Source organism: Leptinotarsa decemlineata, unplaced genomic scaffold (assembly GCF_025532065.1).
Source record: "Leptinotarsa decemlineata unplaced genomic scaffold, Ldec_3_MD MMD2_P_RNA_scaffold_8, whole genome shotgun sequence".
NCBI classification, from domain to species: Eukaryota; Metazoa; Arthropoda; class Insecta; order Coleoptera; family Chrysomelidae; genus Leptinotarsa; species Leptinotarsa decemlineata.
This window is the reverse complement of record NW_027412535.1, coordinates 2,789,924-2,810,725: the sequence shown is the minus strand read 5'-3', so window position 1 is coordinate 2,810,725 and position 20,802 is coordinate 2,789,924. Positions and strand designations below refer to the sequence as shown.

Here is a 20,802-nt window from a genome sequence, read left to right as displayed (position 1 = left end):
GATAACTAGTTACTAGTGCCATTGTTGCATAGGCTGTCAGAGATGTCCACCAAAGGAGGAACTGGGTGTGCTTTCAGAGGATGTTCCTCTAGGACAATTGATAAGAATTCTTCTTTTTTCAGGTACCTAAAAGATCTCGAAAGGTATTTTTCTTAAACTTTTGCTGTGTAGATTTTGTAAATCTATTCTTTTCAGAGCTCAAAAATGGATAGCAGCGAGCAAAAGAAATGACTTGAGTAATTTAACCCCTGAAGCATTACATAAAAGTTATCGTTTGTGTGAACTACACTTCGAGGATTCTATGTTTAGGAACAAAAGTGGTTCCAGAAAGCAGTTAATTCAGCATTCTGTCCCCTCTATTTTTCCTCATTCATTGAAAATAAATCTTGAAGTTGGGAAGAATACGACTCCGCAAAAAAAATCAACATCTTATCAGGTAGCAGACTCAGCAATATCAAACAAATGTGATTGCAGGTTTCTAACTTCATTATTTTGCAGACATTAAAATAGTTCCTGCATCCCAATCAACAGGACTTTCTAGTGGGAGATTTGAGCCGGTTCTAAGCCCGCCCCATTACTATGACGTTTTTATTGTTTTTTTTGTTGTTGTTCAGTGAAGTCAAGGCGATGTGACCTTGAAGTGTCTGGTGCATGGATCGCTCAGATTTTTTTTTCATATGATATTGTGTGTGTGTGTGTGAGAGAGAATGCACGGTACAGGGTTTCATCATGTGCTTGTCTATGTACAAACATACGTCTGCATACTTCGAAGATCCTCCAAGTAATGAATGTTCCATCGGTGTGAGCCCACCAAGTTAGTAGTGGTGTGACGTCACAGCAGCAGCAACTGTTCAACGGTAAGAGAGCAAGATGGTCACTCCACGACGTGTGGCTGAGTAATGCGTATTCATCGGTCTGCCCTCACCTCTCTCGATGCAGTGAAGGCTGTGACGTAACGCATCGCTCTAGCCTCGCTATCGATGGTGACACGCAGGCGGTCGAGGACTGTGCTAACGTCTGCCCTCTCCGAGAGCGCAACGACCACTGCCTGTTCGTATCGACATCTGTTATCGCATCCAGTTGGTAGGTGGGCTTGGCTGTGACGTCAGGCATCTCTAGTGGGTAGCAACTAGCAATGTGAACCTTTCACGGTTTTATGGTGGGGGTGACTCGCGCTGTTCAACATAAAAGAAATGCCTGGCACACTATGAAATCAGTAGACGAATATATCTGCAGCAGTAATCAATTGGTAGAGTGTTATTCAGTTCGTAATAGATGGAAGACGGTGGGTGTATTTTTCTGTTGGAAATTGTTTATATTTTCATACATATTTTCATCATGCCCATTTCAAAAGTAGACTTAAATAAAATCAATAATTTGATTGTACAGGAGGTTAAAATACTAGAGCAAAAGGCTTTATCATCATTACCAATTGATATATATATATATATATATATATATATATATATATATATATATATATATATATACGCAAAGTTTTGCAGGTATGAAAACGCGATATCTAGTCAAATTCAATATGATTGAATAATAATAGTAATTATGTATAGTGAATTTTTTTTTGTTTTGATAATATTCATATATCAGATAATTCAGATGATAATTATATGGAAATATAAACATTACTAACTCAGTTGAATATACTCACTTTATTTGTACTCAAGTACAAATAAAATGGGAATGTGAGTATTATATCATGGAAACAAGTTGGAGGTTGCTAATTGTTTTTTTTATTTGATTTCAGTTCCACCATTCAAAGATGTTGATGCAGTATGCAAGTCAAGATTGGGTCGATGTTGTAGATCTCAAATCATCGGTTCAACATTTGTCGTCTAAATTGAAGGTGTTGGGTGATGGAGCTGAACATGCAAGCAATTATGATATGAGTGTATGCTATGATGAAAGACAAATCGAATTATGTTTTCGTGATGCTGAGAACTATCGGAGTGGCGCTGAAGTTTGTAACAAATTTTTGGATAATGAATTGGAATTGTGGCAACTTTGTGAGGTTATGATTGAACTGAACCTGAGAAGATTCCTGTATAGCCTCCAACCATATACAATAGGAAATGATTACAAAACAATAAATATGATATATATGAATGAGGAAAAATTACAATACATTGTATAAGTCAGTTACAAATGGAAGAAAAAAAAATCATAAAACAGTACATGATTGAGTGGAAAAACGAAATATTATCAATAATTTAAAGAATGTCAATATCTGCTGTGAACTGAACCATCCAATGCATTGTATGTTGAAACTGTATCATGCAAAATTAATAATGCATATAGTTTAGTGTTGTCTGGAAACTTGGTCTTCTTCGTCTCAAACTCAATCTTTATATCAATAGTTGATGATTTTGTTGCATTCGGTTGATGGGAACAATCGATGACGAATAGTGGATTCTCTCTAAATTGTCCAATGTCCATCTGAGGTTCACTCATATCTTTATCATAGCAACTTCGCTAGAAACTCTCAAAAGCATAATAAGCAGGAGCATCAAGTTTTTTAGCGAAATTCAAATTTGAACGCTCATATGGATAATCTTCAGAATTCAAGTATACTCGAATACTATTGATATCAGCAGTTGTGAATTTTGTAATATCCTGTGTTCTATCTTCAGATGTGGTAGTACTTTGGAATGCGAAGATGACAAAACGAGGAGTTTTCAGAGCGTTAGTCGTTTTGATCGCCCATATGTCTGAAGAAGTCCCACGTAATGATGGGAGTTCATAGAGGTCCCACATACGATAAGCCAACTTGATTTTGGCATTCAGACCGCTTTTGTTTATTCTACTCAAAAGTTTGAGCTTGTGTTTATCATCTGGTACAATATGTCTTATTTTCCGTTCGATTTTATTTATTTCCAAATCAGCATCTACCTCACCTATATATGAGTTTTGAATGATCGAGCGATAATCAAAATCAATTCCTGTTTAGCATTCAAGATACTTTTGTTGTAATCTTCAGCAAAACCCTTCAAATATTTCAGTGGTAGTTCTCCACTAAAAACATGACTGTTTGTATCCAAGAAATTTTTTTTTCAATTGTGAAAGTTCCCAGCCAGATGTCAACAATGTGTTAGCATGTGATTGTCCAGATGATATCATGGTTTTCATTGTAGATGATATCCCAGGTTTTCTAACAACAGCCACTTGTTCACCACCCATTTCGTAACGAATTTCATCAAAGAGAAATGCAATTGCATTATTCGAGAGATAGCATGTTTTCGCTACATCTTTGGGGGTGAATTTACCTTCTATGTGAATGAAGCTCTCGGCAATATCTAGTATAGCATCTTGATTATTGATTGCAATTCTAATTTCATCCGAATTCCTGAATAGCGGTGATCCGTAGGGCTTATATGTGTGCTCACGTAAACTTATGAGAGAATGATCGAGCACTGGTTCATCGAATATATTCAACTTTTCACTGTTTGTTTCGAGCACCATTGTTATTTTCTCACTTTCAATTCAATCGATTTCAAAAATTTAAGATCACTCACAGACAGAGCGTTATGTGCTAACTGTTTAGCATATACTTGTGGAATGAGGTTCTTTTTATGCACACTTTTCTTTTTATACATACTTTTCTTTTTAATGATGCTGCTCGTTTTGGTTTGGGATTGTTCAACCGAATTCAATAATAAAGATCTAGAAAACTTTTGTAAAATTTATAACATTGAGTTGCATTACACAACTTCAAAAAACAGTAATTCTAATTCACCAGTTGAAAGATTTCATTCAACACTGATTGAGCATTATCGATGCTTAAAGGAAGAAGGAAAATCGTTCACACCTGAACAGCTGATGAAAAGAGCTGTCCTTGGCTATAATAATTCAATACATAGTGTTACCAAATTCACACCTTTCGAAGTAATTAAAGGTCATATTAATAACACAGACCCATTTGATTTAAATGATCGTATAATTATCCGATTACGTTCAAAAACACAAAGAAAATGTCAAAAACTGTATCAATCTATTCAAAATTCCAACCAAATTACTAAAGAAAAAGTCATTGAAAACAGAAATACCCAACGAAATGAACCCCCAAAGTTTGCAAATCAACAAGTTGCGTATATTAGAATAAAGGCGCGAAATAAAGATCGACCGAAATTTAAGAAAACTGAAATTATTGAAAAGACCGATATAAAACTTAAAACAAATAATGGCACCTACCACAAAACAATAGCCAGAAAACCAAAAATTTCAAAAAAACTTTTGTTACATATCCGTATTAAAAGAGGTAGGTAGATATGATAAATGTTATTGGAAAAATCGAAAATTGGTTATTCGGTACTCTTGATGCTGATGATGGTAAACGATACGACCAAAGTATCGCTATATTAGAACGTAACCAAGAAAATATGATTAATGAGGTAAACATGCAAATCTCTGTGTCCAAAAAATTAATCAATCACTATAATAAAATTATCCAAATTTTGAATTCAAATCAAGGAAAATTAGAAAACAGTCTAAAAACATTTCAAGTTGCAGTTCAAAAAACCATTGGCGACCTGACGAATTTCATTAGTTTTCAAGGAATTGTTTCACAAATAACCCTTGACTGCCAAAATATGATTACTTTTATCGATAATCTAGAAGATGCTATCACATTTGCGAAGTTAAATACCTTACATAATTCAATAATACCTAGTTCTGAACTGAAAGAAATAATAAATTATCTAAGCAACATCTACTCTGATTCAAAAATCCCGAAATTTGAAAGTATGTTGACATATTATCAATTTTTCGGTGCACAAGTAACTTTTTCGAATGACAGAATAATTTTCGCAATACACGTTCCTATTGTCGGAAACGAAGTTCTTACATTTTTCCACCTTTATCCTATCATCCAAAATCACAGTATTTTCATCCCAAAATACCCATATTTGGCACGAGCAAACCACAATATCCAGTTCGAAGACAGTCCATGCCCAGTATTAGAGAAAACGTATTATTGTCCAGAAGATTACTTTTCCGAAGACCAATGCACATCCCACCTGATCGAAGGCAAAGTCGCCGATAATTGTCAGCCTCTTCCAATCAATGTGGCAGAGTCGATTATCGAACAAATCACTCAAGAAGAAATCCTGGTAATTCCGATACAGAGCGAAAGAATATTTTCCAAGTGTAAAACCGATCAATATTTGGAAATAAAAGCGCCCACCCTAGTCAAGATCCCGAAAAATTGCCAAAATGAAGTGAGAAACAAGATTTTCACCAACAACGTGAAAATAGGAACGGGCAAGCCACTGATCTTACCTAAAATTGAAATGAAAAATATCGATAAATCAACAATATATAAAACACAAAATTTCTCGAGACTAAATTTTGAAGAACTCTACGAAATCAACAATATAGTGGACCGATTGAAACCAATCCGCAAACTTAATAACTCCGAAAATAACACTACCATTTTTGGCGTCTTTGCAGGAGTTACTATCACAATAATTGTCCTGATATTGGCAGCTTTTAAGAAAAATTGGATTAAAACCCGTGTACTGGGATGTTGTTGCTTCAAAACACCCCAAAAAGAAGAAAATACCAATGACGAAGATATGGTTCCAAGCCGCCAAAATAATTCCATTATTTTTTCGGCCTAAGGAGGGAGTAGTTACGTGGTCATAGTTCCTACGACACGGCCATTCACACGGAGATTCAGCTGAGTAAGAGATATTCCAGGAATCCCTTATCTCGACATGCAGTTAGCATCCAGTTAACATTATATTAATTATCATTCTGTTTGTAGCTCTCGTAAGAGACAGTCGTCTCTAGTTTGTAAAATAAATTCTTTTTAAAAAGTTATTTTCTCGTTCCAATCGTTTAATTCGCATGTGCAGATCCGAACGATTGATGGCAATAGCAAAAAGGTATGTTGGTGTTGTTTTCGATTTTACTCGATACGGAACAATAACGGCGGCTGGTATCAACATGTAAACATCCATGATACGGTCTCTATGAAGCAGCTGGGTCAGTATTGGTGTGAGGCATGTGAAAGATCGCTCACAAATTTCACGAGAGTGTCAGCATGCATAATATGCAATAATGTCAAACCTGTGACAGAATAACCGTGGACCTATTGGTCAAAAAAAAACAATCCTTTTCAGGGCTACATTATTCACACCAACAGTAGTTTTAGTAGTATTCACAGATTATGTGAGAAATGACTACTTTGACTGATAAAAGTCTAAGTTGGAAATTTGTTAGTCCCTGAATATCTGTGCATTATATGACAAATTACTACTTTGACTGGGATGATGGTACTTTTACTTGCATTTTGTTTGGGACTATAATGTTAACAAAGGTATGAACCTGTTTCTGTTTGAAAGTATAATGATAGCTCTGAAAAGAGCTGTTTTTGTTTCAGTCTTCAACTCTAGCCCTAAAAAGGGCTGTTTTTTTATTAATCCATGCAATGGTATGGACTAATGCTCCTCATCATCTTCAGAAACAATAATGATGGTGTCGTCCTCATAATCATCTTAATCAGATGATATACTAATGACATCGTCCGCATAATCATCTAGATTGTCTAAGTCGTCAACAACCATCTCAAACTCTGCATCTACTTCCTCTTGCATACCTTGTTCTATACGTTCAGGGAAATCATCAGGAAGATCATAGGTGCGTTGCAGAAATTGAGTGAAGGTTGTACTGAAATGATCGGAAGTTGAATCTATTTCATGTACCTGGATGGGTCCTGTACTCCACATTGTGGAAGAATGATGTAGAACTGGGATTGATGCTATATTTATTTCGGAAAAAATAAAATGGAGGGGTGAAGTGAAAATGTAGAACAAATCAGTGTTTGAAATTCGAAAACACCAAGAATGACGATCTTCATGAAACTCTGAGTGATTATTATGAAAAACTCTCAGTGATTATTATGAAAAAAAATCTAATAAGGGAGAGGGAGGAAGACACTGCCCCAGCCTCGCAGTGCCTCGTGTACATCAACCAAAAAGTTTGTACTCCGTGGAAGGAAAGGAAAGAAAAGGGTGGAAGAAACGAGGAAACGATTACATATCGTCATCCGAATTGAGGACTTCATCATTAATCAGGATGGCGGATGGTGGAGGACTATCTTCGATGAGGATTGGGGATGGTTAAGGTCTATCCTCGAATTCCTCGGACTCATCGTCAGCGTCATCATCATCGCTATCTCCGGACGGTAGGTTATCATTATCAGAATCCCATTCAGAACCCCGCCAATCGTTAGGGTCCGGATATTCGTTGTCTGATAGGTCCGCTTCATCACTACCGGTAACAAATTGCACCTGCAATCGATAATTCGATGGTATGTCGATGACTTGAGTTTATGTATTTTCTCCAAAACTATAACTCTCTGTTCCAAAGCGTCATATTTTTTCATTTTAGACGCTGTTATGTCAGACATTTTCATTTCTACATCACTTTTAAGATTATCATATTTACTAACCAAAGTTATCCGAGCCTCTGAAATTTTACCATCAAATGCTTGACATGCATCGCGAGCAACATAACCAATTGTGGATTTTATTGCAGCTTATATTTCCCCCTCAAGATAATATACAGTCACACAATCACTCTTGTCAATTGGTTCGCTTGTATTTTTCAATATTTTTCTTTGCATGTCATAATGACCATCTTTAAATTCATTACCGGAAGGACCTCGAATGACATTACCACCCCATTTTCTTTTTCTAGCAAACTTATCTATCGTTTTAGACATTGTGCACCCTACGATGATTCTTTTCAAACTGATATTTCTTTCATTTACATTTTGCTATATACTTTGCAGTAATTGGTTAGGAAAAATATAAGTGAAACAAAAAACATTTTTTTATCATTTTTATATTAATCAAAGTAACTTGGCAAAAGTAATACTTCAATGTAAAAAAATCGCAATGAAATAATCATAATAATGAATGTTCCGCTTTGAATAAAAAAGCAACAACACTTCGAATGATAATTCAGTTATTCATCTCAACAGTCAACAAATTAATTAGTTGGTCTAAGGCGCTCTCTTGAGAAAGAGAATGAACGATTTCAGACACCCAACGAATGTTGTCATTAGGATCATTTCGATAAAACTCTATATCGCTATGACTCCATGGAAGAGTTCGAGTGGTATTCGGAATGATGAATCTTTTGTCGTCGTGATATGATAATGCAACTTTATTTTTCATTTCAGTCTAAATATCATGCAATACGCTTCTGAATGAGTTCATCTTCCTCAATATCATACCTCCTTCTTCGATGATTTTTTTATAGTCTTCACATGTCAATTAATTCTGTATAACAGATCGTTTGACGCCTTTGGCCTTCTTCAGTTCACCATCAACAGATTTCACATAATACGTTTTAGCGCCTGTACCGTAAAAGCTGATTATTGGATCATTTGGGAATTCATCCTTGAAATTACCCAGAACTGACTTTGTCACTAGAATATTGAATTGGTTTCCTATTTTATAATTAGATGTATCGAACTTATTTATATTGTTTTTGATGAATTCATAGGAATTGTCTGTATTTACTTTGAGAATAAGGGAGTCGGTATCAGTGTAGCTTAGGACGCATCTTCTCCAAACTGTTGTTTGATACATCCATAGAAAAAATCATACATAACTGTTTTGGATAATTTCAGAATGGAAAATCCCAAATGGCGGATGAACTTTTACTCTAGCCAATTGAATGGCAACAAAATTTCAAAATTAAAAATGGAGCATTTTTTAAAATTTGGTCGCGATATGAGACAACTAGCACCTATAGTTCTTTTTATATTTTCCCAATGTGTAATGAGTCTAACATAAATTCTATTGTCTACGTTTTCCATTGTTTTTCTATAGACTGCATTATTCATTAGTTTGTAGAAATCTTTTTCAGATTTGTTATCAGACCGATTACGCATTTCAGTATTCAAATCTATATAGGGCTTCATCCAACATTATTGTTTAAACCTCAATACTATCAAGTCATGAATGACAGCTTGCTGTAAGTTTCTATAGTGAACAATATATTTTATTTTATCGTTTAAATTTGGAATTAATTTGGGAACTTTCGATTTTGCATATGAAGGTATCGAACGTTCAACTAAGAATGGAAAATCGGAATGTCAGTTAGTAATTCCAATTCAATATTAGTATATTTCAACATGGCATCCCATGATAATCCGGGTGCGATGAAGTATTGTGCCGGATCCAATTTATATTTATCAACAGATATATTTCTAAAGTTTTCAAAAATGTCACATAATAGTAACACATCTGACTTTAAATATAAATCAAAGTATTCTCCCAAATTCTGACATTCGAACAAATTCCAAACAAGTTGAGCTCTCCCATAATCATTATCTGATATATGTTTACAATTGAGTTTATCATAAAATTGATTTTTGGTTGGAAGTCTTGGATGATTCAGTTTTTCGATGTCATCAACAAAACTATAGGGAAATACACCTTTCTTTCTCATTAAATTGAAATTTTCAATTTGTGGGAAATGTTTGCGCATCTCGATACACTGATCAGATGTTAAATTGGCTGCTAAATTCTCCAAAGAACTAGGCATGAATTTGAAACTATCAATGAATCCCATTTTCAAATAATTGTATAGAGATAATTGTATAGAGATATTTTGTGAAAGATATATATTTCTCATTAGTTTGTGGGATGACATCCACTTCATCTTTGTTTTTATACAATGATGAATGAGCAGCAGGGGACCTTTTTTTCAATGATCCCTCACTTTAACTTCACCATCATTGAATTGTTTAGAACAAATGCCACAATTTGTAGCAGAAGTAAACGTTTCCTCTTCCTCAGGAGTTTGTGCATCCAAAGGAATAGAAAACCTGAGATGATTTTCATAAATAATTTTTCACATCATCTTCAATTGTGCTGACGAATTTCTGGGCTGCATCCACACCCCTATACGATACAAATTTTGACAAATCATCATTGTATGAACATTTAATCAAATGAGCAAATTAATAAGGCTCATGTTTGAATATCTTGATCGAGTACGAGTATTCAGGATTTGGCTTAGTGGTTTGAATCGGCTTGAGTACTGATTCAAAATCATACACTACAAAAGGTACCTTCATTTGTTTCTCAAAGTTTTCAAACGATAGTATATTTTCAGGCACCATTTTCCCATATTTATTGACTTTGAAATTGGTTGATGGTGTTGTAGTACTCAAGTGATTAAAATCTTATGACGTAATAGTAATTGCTCATTAGAAAAATATAATAAACATCCATCACAAAAATATTTCTTATGTTCATGAGCCGATAATTGGCTTGAAACTAATTTCGAAAGATCTTCGATCCAACAATAATGACTATTACCGAAATTATCAATGATAAGTAACAAATTGACATGTCTCCTAAGTCTTCTCTGAGAATAACGTAATGGTCCAATTATTTCATACATTATTTTACCCTTCTCGAATTTACTTTCTAAACCGTACACATTAACTGAAATATCATTCTTGTCCTCAAATTTCACAATATCCTTCAAATTCACCGAAAAATTCATACTTGTTACATCTATGACAGTATTGAAATGTGGATGTGATGAAACTTCTGAGGTTTCATCGATTGCAAGATGTAGTGCTGAAGTGACAGCCCATGCAAAACAATGCTTATCTTCATTACGGACATTAACCACGGCCTTCCTACGCTCGATACATTCAGGTAGCTTCAAATATGAACATCCACTGAGCGGGCTGTATTTATTGATGTTCACCTCCAGAAACATGATTTTTTCACAAGTCTAACCTTAAATACAAATCAAAATTACTGATACATCCAATGAAAACTTGGTAGAAATGCTTACCTGAATCACGTTCCTGGAATTCTGTAGTTTGAGCGATAATTCCATTTTGAAATCCATCAAATAAGGAATTCAAATCAGTAGATTGGTCAACTGTTCTATTCTGAGACTTGAATGATTTGGTTTCCTTCAGGTCTTGCGTTTGCAGAATATAACTCCCAAATACTTCCATATTCACTTTGATGATTTTGTGAACCCTGATAGCTGATTCCAATAATTCAATAACTTTCTGCCTGATTTCGTTGAAGAATAACATGTAATCGGTGGAAACAATGGAACTATGCACCCTATATGTAGCAATCCGACGCTTGAAGGCACTCTGTATAATTTGAACACCATCACTGAATTATACACATGCATTATTCTTATGTTGCAGACTTCTATTGTGAGATTTCACTTGAATCAATAGAATCGTCACATTACAACAATTACATGTGTACAAAGGTGTTGCAGCGTCATCTAATCTCACTCGTTTCACTGATGGACCTCCTTGGCAACTCTGGAGCTGATGACGACGAAGGTTGTCACTACGAGTAAAAGATTTACCACATTCACAAGAGTACATTTTCTATGATATGTTCTCACTAACTCACTGACATAACCAACAGTCGCCCGCTTCTTAAATAGCACAGTCCTCGCCGCCTGCGCATCAACATCGATAGTGAGGGAGAGTCATGCTTTACGTCATAGCCATCACCACATCGAGGGAGGTGGGAGCACATCGATGAATACGCATTACTCAGCCACACATCGTGGAGTGAACATCTTGCTCTCTTAATGTTGAACGGTTGCTGCTGCTGTGACGTCACACCACTACTAACTTGGTGGGCTCACACCGATGGAATATGCATTACTTGGAAGATGCAGACGTATGTTTGTACATAGACAAGCACATGATGAAACCCTGTACTGTGCATTCTCCCACGCACACACACACAATCTCATATGAAAAAAAAATCTGAACGATCCATGCACCAGGCACTTCAAGGTCACATCGCCTTGACTTCACTGAACAACAACAAAAAGCAATTAATATGTCATAGTGGTGAGGGAAGACTTAGAATCAAAAAAAAATTCTGAACGATCTATGCACCAGACACTTCAAGGTCACATCGCCTTGACTTCACTAAACTACAAAAAACAATTAATACGTCATAGTGGTGGGGGAAGGCTTAGAACCGGCTCAAATCTCCTACTCTTTCTCTATCGTCATCTCTGAAGCCGAAGATCATCGTTAATGATCCTAACACATCCAGAGCACGAGCATCCACAATAACATCATCAGGTGAGATTTTTTGATTGATTAAAGGTGAATTCATGCAACCCAACTTAACTTATATTCAACTTAACTTATCCTTAAAAGTTATCTTAAAAAATGGCATTCAAGCAACAACTCCGCAACTTAAATAACTAAGATATGAGCTACTGATTTTGACAACTGACAAATTTTTGAAGCGTTAGCGTAAAAAAAAGTTGATAAGTTACTAAATATAATGCAAGAATGCTTCCATTTGATTTTGAACATAGAACTTATTTACTCATTATAAAGCATATGATAACAAAAAAAAGTATATATGGAGGTCTCAAAACGCCGAATGATATGTTCAATGAATTCATTAACAATCTAGAAGTATTGTTCAGTTCCAACTTCAAGAAAGTGTGTTTGGGAAACAGAGTAATCTCATGATCTTTTTGATTTGTATCATTTCTTCCTTTCAAATAACATATTTTATTATCACTTCCTTGTTAAGTATTTCTTGATACCCTCGAATTTTTAATTTTTGTCTCGTATGTTATAATAATTGTGCCTGGAGAAAAATTAAAAAAAAAACATATCGAAATGTGCCATTTTATTCCTTCCATCAAATAATCCCTAACAAAATCGAAGATCGATGATCCTAGTGTTCATGAATGAATAAATCAACAAATTGAAACAAATTATTATATTCTGAACGACCTACCCAAAAAGGAAAAAAAACGACAATCTAATCCAGTTTTGATATGACATTGTTCTTAGTAGAATATACATTTTATTTTTTTATAGTGTTGTTGATACTTAACATTTTTCTATAATTATATACTGCGTTATTTTAAAGAGAACGCTATAGAGTTCATGGTTTTAGTAGGTACTCTAGTATGATATTATACTTATTTAATTTTATTTTTTAACTTCATAACTTTGACATTACGTTTTGTCAATGAGAATTTTATTTCTTCTACAATAAATTCATATTGATATTTGGTCAAACTATTTTTAGAGATCAATTATCCTAACACCAAACTGATAATATATGCACTCGACGCGCGTTTCGCTATTTATTTTATAAACAACTACTCCTGTCTTTAGATTTAGCACCAAATTTCTTCTGAAGATACTAACCTCTTAGCGAAACGCGAGTCGAGTGCAAATTTGTTGTTAGGGTAATATTGATCTCTAAACCAAAGGTTCCAATTTCATCGTTTAATGATATTTGCCGTCGACTACGACCTATATGGCGCTGAGATTGCCATAATTAATGAAGCCAATATACCATGGGTTTACGTGGATAATCTTCATTAAAAAAAATCTACCGGTTATGTTGCGATAGTTTAGATTATCGAATATTTTTTTATGAAAAGTAGGGACAGGATTTTTTGTCCAAACTTACAAAAGTATTATGTCAGTTCAGAAGGAATCCCTGAATATATTTTCCAATCGATTGCTGAAGTAGGTACACCCAGAACTACATTAATTTCATTCAATTCAAATTTGCTGCTGACAGATGTAATACTAAGGAGTGGGGGAAGGACACGAAAAATCGCCCCTTGAAGATCAAAGTGCCGCCTTTCACTTACACTTCTGTGTAGTTAGGGTGTTCTGTGGCGATACTGCCGCGATACGAGATAAGAGTCAGTGGTCGTCGGAACTTTACACGGAATGCAAATATGTACACTCTTCCTCGAAATGTAGCTAACAGGAAGGACCGCTCATTAGTTCGTGGATCTTTGTGGTTTGCAGACGTGTGTACAGAGTACTAATACTAATGAGGGATACTGTCAAATCCTGACTTAACCGTATATGCATTCTACCCTTCAAATCTCAAGGTCAAATTTTATTCTTAAGCTCAAACTCCACGTTCAAGGTCTCATTTCATGCACAAATTTTTTAGAGGTTGAACCTCAGACATTCTCCAAGGTCACCTAACTCAGCTAGGCTCGAATCTTAAGGTCAACCCCCAGTTCAAGGTAATATGGCCTTGTATATAGCTCAAGGTCGTATGACGTCAACTGTTTTATGAAACGCGCGTCCAGAAGAGTATTGCATTTCTGGTGATGGTGAAAAGTTCATATTTTGGTTTCAAATTGTAGTCATGAAATGAGAAAGTGAATTCTGTATAATTCAATGTCTATGTGGGAAATAGGACGTTTATGATGATTTATATTTGAAATAAAAATCTGCGATTGAAATTCTCATTGACATTTGTCGTCCAAAAATGATATTTATTTTCAAATAACAGGTTATGATAAGGGCATGTATTAAATAGTGTTCAATTTTTTTGAAGGTGACTCTTCTTTATATTATATTAATGGTGAAGTAGAAAACTAAAAAAAAAATGTCTCGAAAATTGGCAATAGTAGGTATTTTGAAATTTCAATGAAACCAAATTCAGCTTACAACTTAGCTGCAGTAATCAAATGATTTATTGAGGATAAAATAAGTTCCAGTAGTATTTGAAATTAAAAGAAATTAAATTCCTGAGTCAATTCTAGGTACCGACATGTTATATTCTTCAACATATTATCCGATTAACAATGACTTGAAAATACAGGTTTCTATGATAAAATACATATTATGGCGGTAGTAACATCTAAATCAGTTCTAAAATCTGTTTTTCCGTTAACCAGCTGTCGCACCCCTACAAACGACAACCCTCGGAAGTAGAAACTTGTGCGAGCTAAGGATTAATGAGGTCTTACCTTTTAACATGTGATTATTCCTAACATGTATCCTAATCCTGTATCTCAAAACACGACAAGATTACAGATCAGCATGGCAAGTCATTCGTTACTGCGTTTTAAAAAATTGTATCAAAAAATTCCAAAATTTCAACTTGACATTTAAGCATTTCAATCGTAAAGCGAGAACTTGATAAATGTTGTATGAGATTCCTATTGATGGTGTTCACTCAAAGAAAACTTAAAAATAACGAAAACTTTATTTGGTTGGCTTCAATATTATTGAAGTACAATATATTGTAATAAACTAATAATTATTACTATTTTACAATACATGATATATATTTACACTATATTCACAGTCAAAAATATTATTGTCATATCTATACAAATTAAAAATAAATATACAGTACAATATCTGAATTGAAGAGGTTATATTTTTAGGAGTGATTAATTTTTGGGAAAGAAAGTTCTTGGCTTTCTACTACTCCATCTTGATACAAAAAAAAGGATGAGGGAATCTTTCAAAGAAAGGAAGGAAGTAATCAAATTTGAAAATAAGTAACTCTATACATGGATGTGCAGATCATGCAAAGAAGTAACTTTCAGGCACAAACTGAAAGAAAGTCCTCCTGAAACAGCTTCTTTCATATAAACATTGAATTATACGAAAGAAAAAAATTCTTTCGAAACAAATACTTCTATATAAACACTGAATTATACAGAAGATACTTTTCTCTACTCAGTTTGTATTTCAAACATTCGTTGTGGAATAAAAATCAGATATCATTCACATGAGTTACACTTTAAATGAATGGTAACAAATTGCACTTACATAGAACACTGTCATACTCACTGGTATACACCGATGTTTCGCCTTAAGACACTTGCCCTAAGGCTCTTCAGTACCAAATTGGATAACATTATAGAAAATACACACACTTCATTCATGAATTACGAATTTTTAATGTCGCGGAATAAGCTTGATCTGCTTATGATTAAATCAAATAGGTGAATGAATGTCATTACGATGTCATCGATGACATAAGCAGATCAAGCTTATTCCGCGACATTAAAAATTCGTAATTCATGAATGAAGTGTGTGTATTTTTTATAATGTTATCCAATTTGATACTGAAGAGCCTTAGGGCAAGTGTCTTAAGGCGAAACATCGGTGTATTCCAGTGAAGATGGCAGTGTTCTATGTAAGTGCAATTTGTTACCATTCATTTAAAGTGTAACTCATGTGAATGATATCTGATTTTTATTCCACAACGACTGTTTGAAATGCAAACTGAGTAGAGAAAAGTTTCTTCTGTATACTTCAGTGTTCATATAGAAGTATTTGTTTCAAAATAATTTTCTTCTTTCGTATAATTCAATGTTTATATGAAAGTAGCTGTTTCAGGAGGACTTTCTTTCAGTTTGTGTCTGAAAGTTACTTCTTTGCATGATCTGCACATCCATGTATAGAGTTACTTATTTTCCAATTTGATTACTTCCTTCCTTTCTTTGGAAGATTCCCTCATCCTTTTTTTGTATCAAGATGGAGTAGTAGAAAGCCAAAAACTTTCTTTCCCAAAAAAGTACAATATCATATTATCATGAGTTGATCTCAAAATGTAGGTAAAGGGAGAAAAATTCAGTAACGAAATAAAGTATAATGGTTATTTGTGTTTCATGAGAGAACGTTTACCTCACGATCAGGAAATGTGGACGTTAAGTCAGATTTATAATTACATCAACGATATTTATATCGTTGATGCAATTATAACGATCGTTATATCGTTATTAATCTTGAGGTTAATTTCGTGGGACAAAGACTCTCGTCAGATCGATTTGCAAATGATGAAATTTTAATTTGTTTCGAATAGTTACACGATCAATTTGCGACTATTCAGTTTGCGTTATCAATATTTCACCAACATTTATAATAAGAATTCTCCTAGAATGGTAATTTTCCTCAAACCATATCGATTTTGAAAACCCGTTGTGTTTGGTATGTTAACATTTTTTTATATTTTGTCTTGTGTGATCAGCATATTTCTATAACTTTTTAAATTGATTGTTTGTATATATTGGACTGTTTGTTGGAAGATGTCTTTGATTATCTAATTGTTTTTAACTGATGATCCAAAATATTGAGCATTTCTCTCTTTTCAATTCAATATACACGTGGTATAGGTAATTAGAGAATAATTTTAAACTTCAACTTTTTTTATAACATCAATTTTGAAAGTGTGCTATCAATTTATCTTGAATTGTATTTTTAATAACAGAATACACTTGTTCCATAAAAATGAATATATTCAAACGGGAAACTTTGGTCATTCATATTTTTATAAGAGAGTACGTGTATGTAAAAATTCAAAATAGTATAACCTATATGACTAGATTCAATAATGGCAAAAAATATGCGAAAAATCAGACTATTTAGTATTGATCAGTAACAGACTAAAGCTCTTCTTCATGACGAAAATATGTGAAAATATTAATTTCAGTACATTTATTGATTTTGTTATGGGAAACTTCTATTGATTATCAAAACTTCACTCGACAGCAGATACCTCCATTATTTTGAAACTTAAATAACGGGACATTTCTGAAAGTACTGATAAAAATTGGATATAACACATCACATTCTTCGGTCTCATTTAGTTAAATTGTGTAATGTTTGCAATATAGTTGTACATGACGTTTGGGAACAATAAGAGATGATTATCTGTGTCAAAGTTACTTTCCAATTATCTGTAGGTTTATAAGCCGTACGTTCCGTCTACTACTACGGTAGACATTATCGAAGGCGAAGCGGTAACGGTCGAATACTCGAGTTGTTCTCAACGCAGAAACTGTAATGTCGGAATTTGTCTCCGGTTTTATATCATCATTGATAGACGTGGCTTAGTTTCTCCTAATTGAATCAAATGGCCTTATTTATATACAATTATGGACAGGGAGCCAGATTTTACTAATGCTCATTGCCTCTTCCTTTCTTTCGAAAGTATTCCTGTGATTCCCAATTTCTATTGCCTCTTCATATATTCTTGAATATTGGTTTTCAGTTTTATCGAGTATTTGTGTTTTTTCGAATGATATGATGTGAGTGCCTTCTTTGTTGAGTGCATGTTCGGCTACAGCTGATTTGTCGGTTTGCTCGAGGCGACAATTTCTCTTGTTTTAGCAAGCCACAAGGGATCTTTTTTACCCCGGAAAATAGCTTTGGCACAATCATATGTTAATAAGTGAAACATATATAATTATTTAGCAACTTATCTTATTTATTATTGGTGAATGGTGGCAAAATGAGGGGGGGGGGCTCTGAATGGTTTAAAATTGATCGAGTGACAGTCAGTCGTTCCTGAAACTTTGATATACTATCTTCGTCATGGCAGTCGTTTTCCTTTTTTCAAGTCCTTTTATGGGCATATTGTAATAGCTTTGACCCTACTCAATTCTTATATGTTTTAATAGGATTTCAACCGTCATTTTTTTTATTGTGAAAACATTATTTTTTTTCAGATGATATTTAACTACAAACATCAAATAGCAGAGAAACCAATTAGATTAGATAATTATCTAATCTAACGTCAGTAAATTAACTTTGAATTACTATGGATTCAGTATGATTTCAGGAAATGAAAATAGTGGTCATAAATTAATTGATAAAGATAATTACTGATAATCTCTGGTCGACATTATTGAAATCAAAATAGAACCCTCACCGAATATTCCTATAACACAAATTTTTCAGTAATTTTACTAAAATTTGAGAAACACTCATGAACACTTTTCAAAATTAGAAGTCATGATTCAATTCGGCTACTTCTTTTCAATCAGTGCACATATTCGTTAGCCAGCTGATATTGCTGTGTATCCACGATAACGCTGGTGTATCCTGCCGAATGACTAGCGGTGCTCAAAGGTTTGAATTCGTGTCCTTGCCAACTCTGCGGCTGTGACTGATTATTGTTGAAACAGTTGACATTGAAGTTATTGTGCGATTCACTGCAATACGAGTTGTTACTTGTATTCTGCAAATGTAGGTGTTCACTTTCTGAAGAACTACAAGAACTCGAAGATGCGCTAAAAGGTCTTTGTTGCGACGTTACTGAAGAGGTCACGTGTTGACTGATCTCGGTATCAGAGTAAGTATAAAACATTTCCTGCTGGGAGTAGTACGATTCTTCGTTTCCGTAACAATGTAAAAACACCGATGGATAATCAGGTGGGGGATAGGCTATTCCTCCGTTGGAATCGCTGAAGTCATCGTCTGTGGTGGAGGACGTCTGGGGGGATATTAAAGTGGAGGCTATTCTATTTGTGGGATGGGGGGAATGGTATTTTTGTTGTGATGATAGAGTCCTCGTTGGTGTGTGTATTGGTGATCGTGGTGAACTTGATAAGTCTTCTCTTGGCGAACCCTGAGCCAAGTTGAGGATCAATTCTTTGGCTTCGAAGTCACTGAAATGAACAGAAATTATTGTTAGAAAATAACGCATATCTGCATGAAATTGAAAGAGATTTCAAAAATCGTTGGTGTATGAAAATTAACGGCTTCGGGCAGGAACCTCCGAACCATTATATTGAACGGTGTGGAGTTTCGGGTGTGCTGAATACACTACAATTCCAGTTGTCAAAAATTTCAAATAGAACTAATAGTCGAGTGACACTTTATTTCGAAGATTTTCCAATTACATATCCAACTCTGTAACTATAATTTAAGGACAAATTAAAATACTCTGAAGTTTTTATTCAGTTTCAAAGTAGATGATCTACCTAAATTTCACTGCTTGAAATGTTCCAAGCTGAGCACTATTGGATGATATAAATGAAAATAATAGAAACAAGAACTCACGGTGGAGAATTTTTTGTTTAAAAACACAATATGGTCCTGAATTTCATTACCTAGTTGTTAATGTTTATGTCAAAAATATTCCGAAATAGTCACTGTCAGTTTATTACTTTTATCATTAGAGATTGTTATTTTTGCTCTGTTTGAACTTAATATTATGCAAGTTGATGGTTTTCACTTTGAACATTTGATAAAAAACACTTTCTATGTTTAGTTTCATTATCAAGTTTGAGATTAAAACTTTAGAACCTATTTTTTCTGACATTGCCTATCATTGCAATGTCGAAAATATTACAGAATTGGATACATAATTAAAACATTTTTCAAATTTAGTGGCATCTACCATTATTTCTATTTGAAATTTTTGACATATTAATTGTTATGGTGTGTGTTTTTACATAGAAATAGGTATCCCCATGAACTAAAGTTTACGTGTTTCGCGATTTTTTCACATTCTCAATATCAAATGATTTATTTGGGATGGCTGGATCCAACTTGAATGCACTGTTTGTGTACATAATAATTAAAAAACGTTATTAATCAATATTGTATATTGCTCTGAAACAACCATATAAAGTCGGTGGATTTTATCATTATCTCTGTTTTTACCTTGAAATCGTTATACTCCTTTTGCACCACGAGTCATTTCAGTGTCTGAATAGCTCTCGAAAATCTCATAGCTTAATGAATTATTCAGCCTAACTCAGAATGCTAATGAAGAACAGACCACTAAGTTCGAAAAGTGTCAGGAGCAAACGAGTTATTTGGAAAAAAAATTGTCTAAAAGTATCTCAGAGTTAAATTCGAAAATTGAGAGCACGGCTGATTATATTTTGCATTTGTAACATCAAACTACGTGGATTCAGCGGAGACTAAGGAGAAACGGTGTAGCTATTTTTGGACTTGAAATTGAAAAAGACTCTTTAGCCCAGGGAACACTTCTAAAACTGAACAAGGTCCTTGATGTGAACTTAACAGAAGCTGATATTAATAATATATATGTAGCTGGAAAATCTGAAAAAAATCCAATCATATTGGAATTCATTTCCTATATGAAAAAAACTTTCTAATATCCATAAATTGAAAGGAACTGGAATCGTCATTGTCAATGATATGTGTCAGGAGGATAGAGACCAATTGAAGATTTTGAAGGATCATATGAAACGCGCACGTGA

At 34.2% G+C, this 20,802-nt stretch overlaps 1 protein-coding gene across 3 annotated transcripts in view; it reads right to left on the bottom strand.

Annotated features, from left to right (window-relative positions):
* Positions 1–16,257: 16,257 nt before the first annotated feature.
* The window catches only part of sim (bHLH transcription factor single-minded), a 197,641-nt gene continuing 193,096 nt past the window's right edge, over positions 16,258–20,802 (bottom strand). For all 3 annotated transcript variants that reach the window (XM_074170323.1, XM_074170322.1, XM_023165087.2), the window contains exon 8: positions 16,258–19,236. In XM_074170323.1, the coding sequence (XP_074026424.1) occupies positions 18,609–19,236 (628 nt within the window). In that variant the 3' untranslated portion in view covers positions 16,258–18,608. The remainder of the gene's footprint in view (positions 19,237–20,802) is intronic.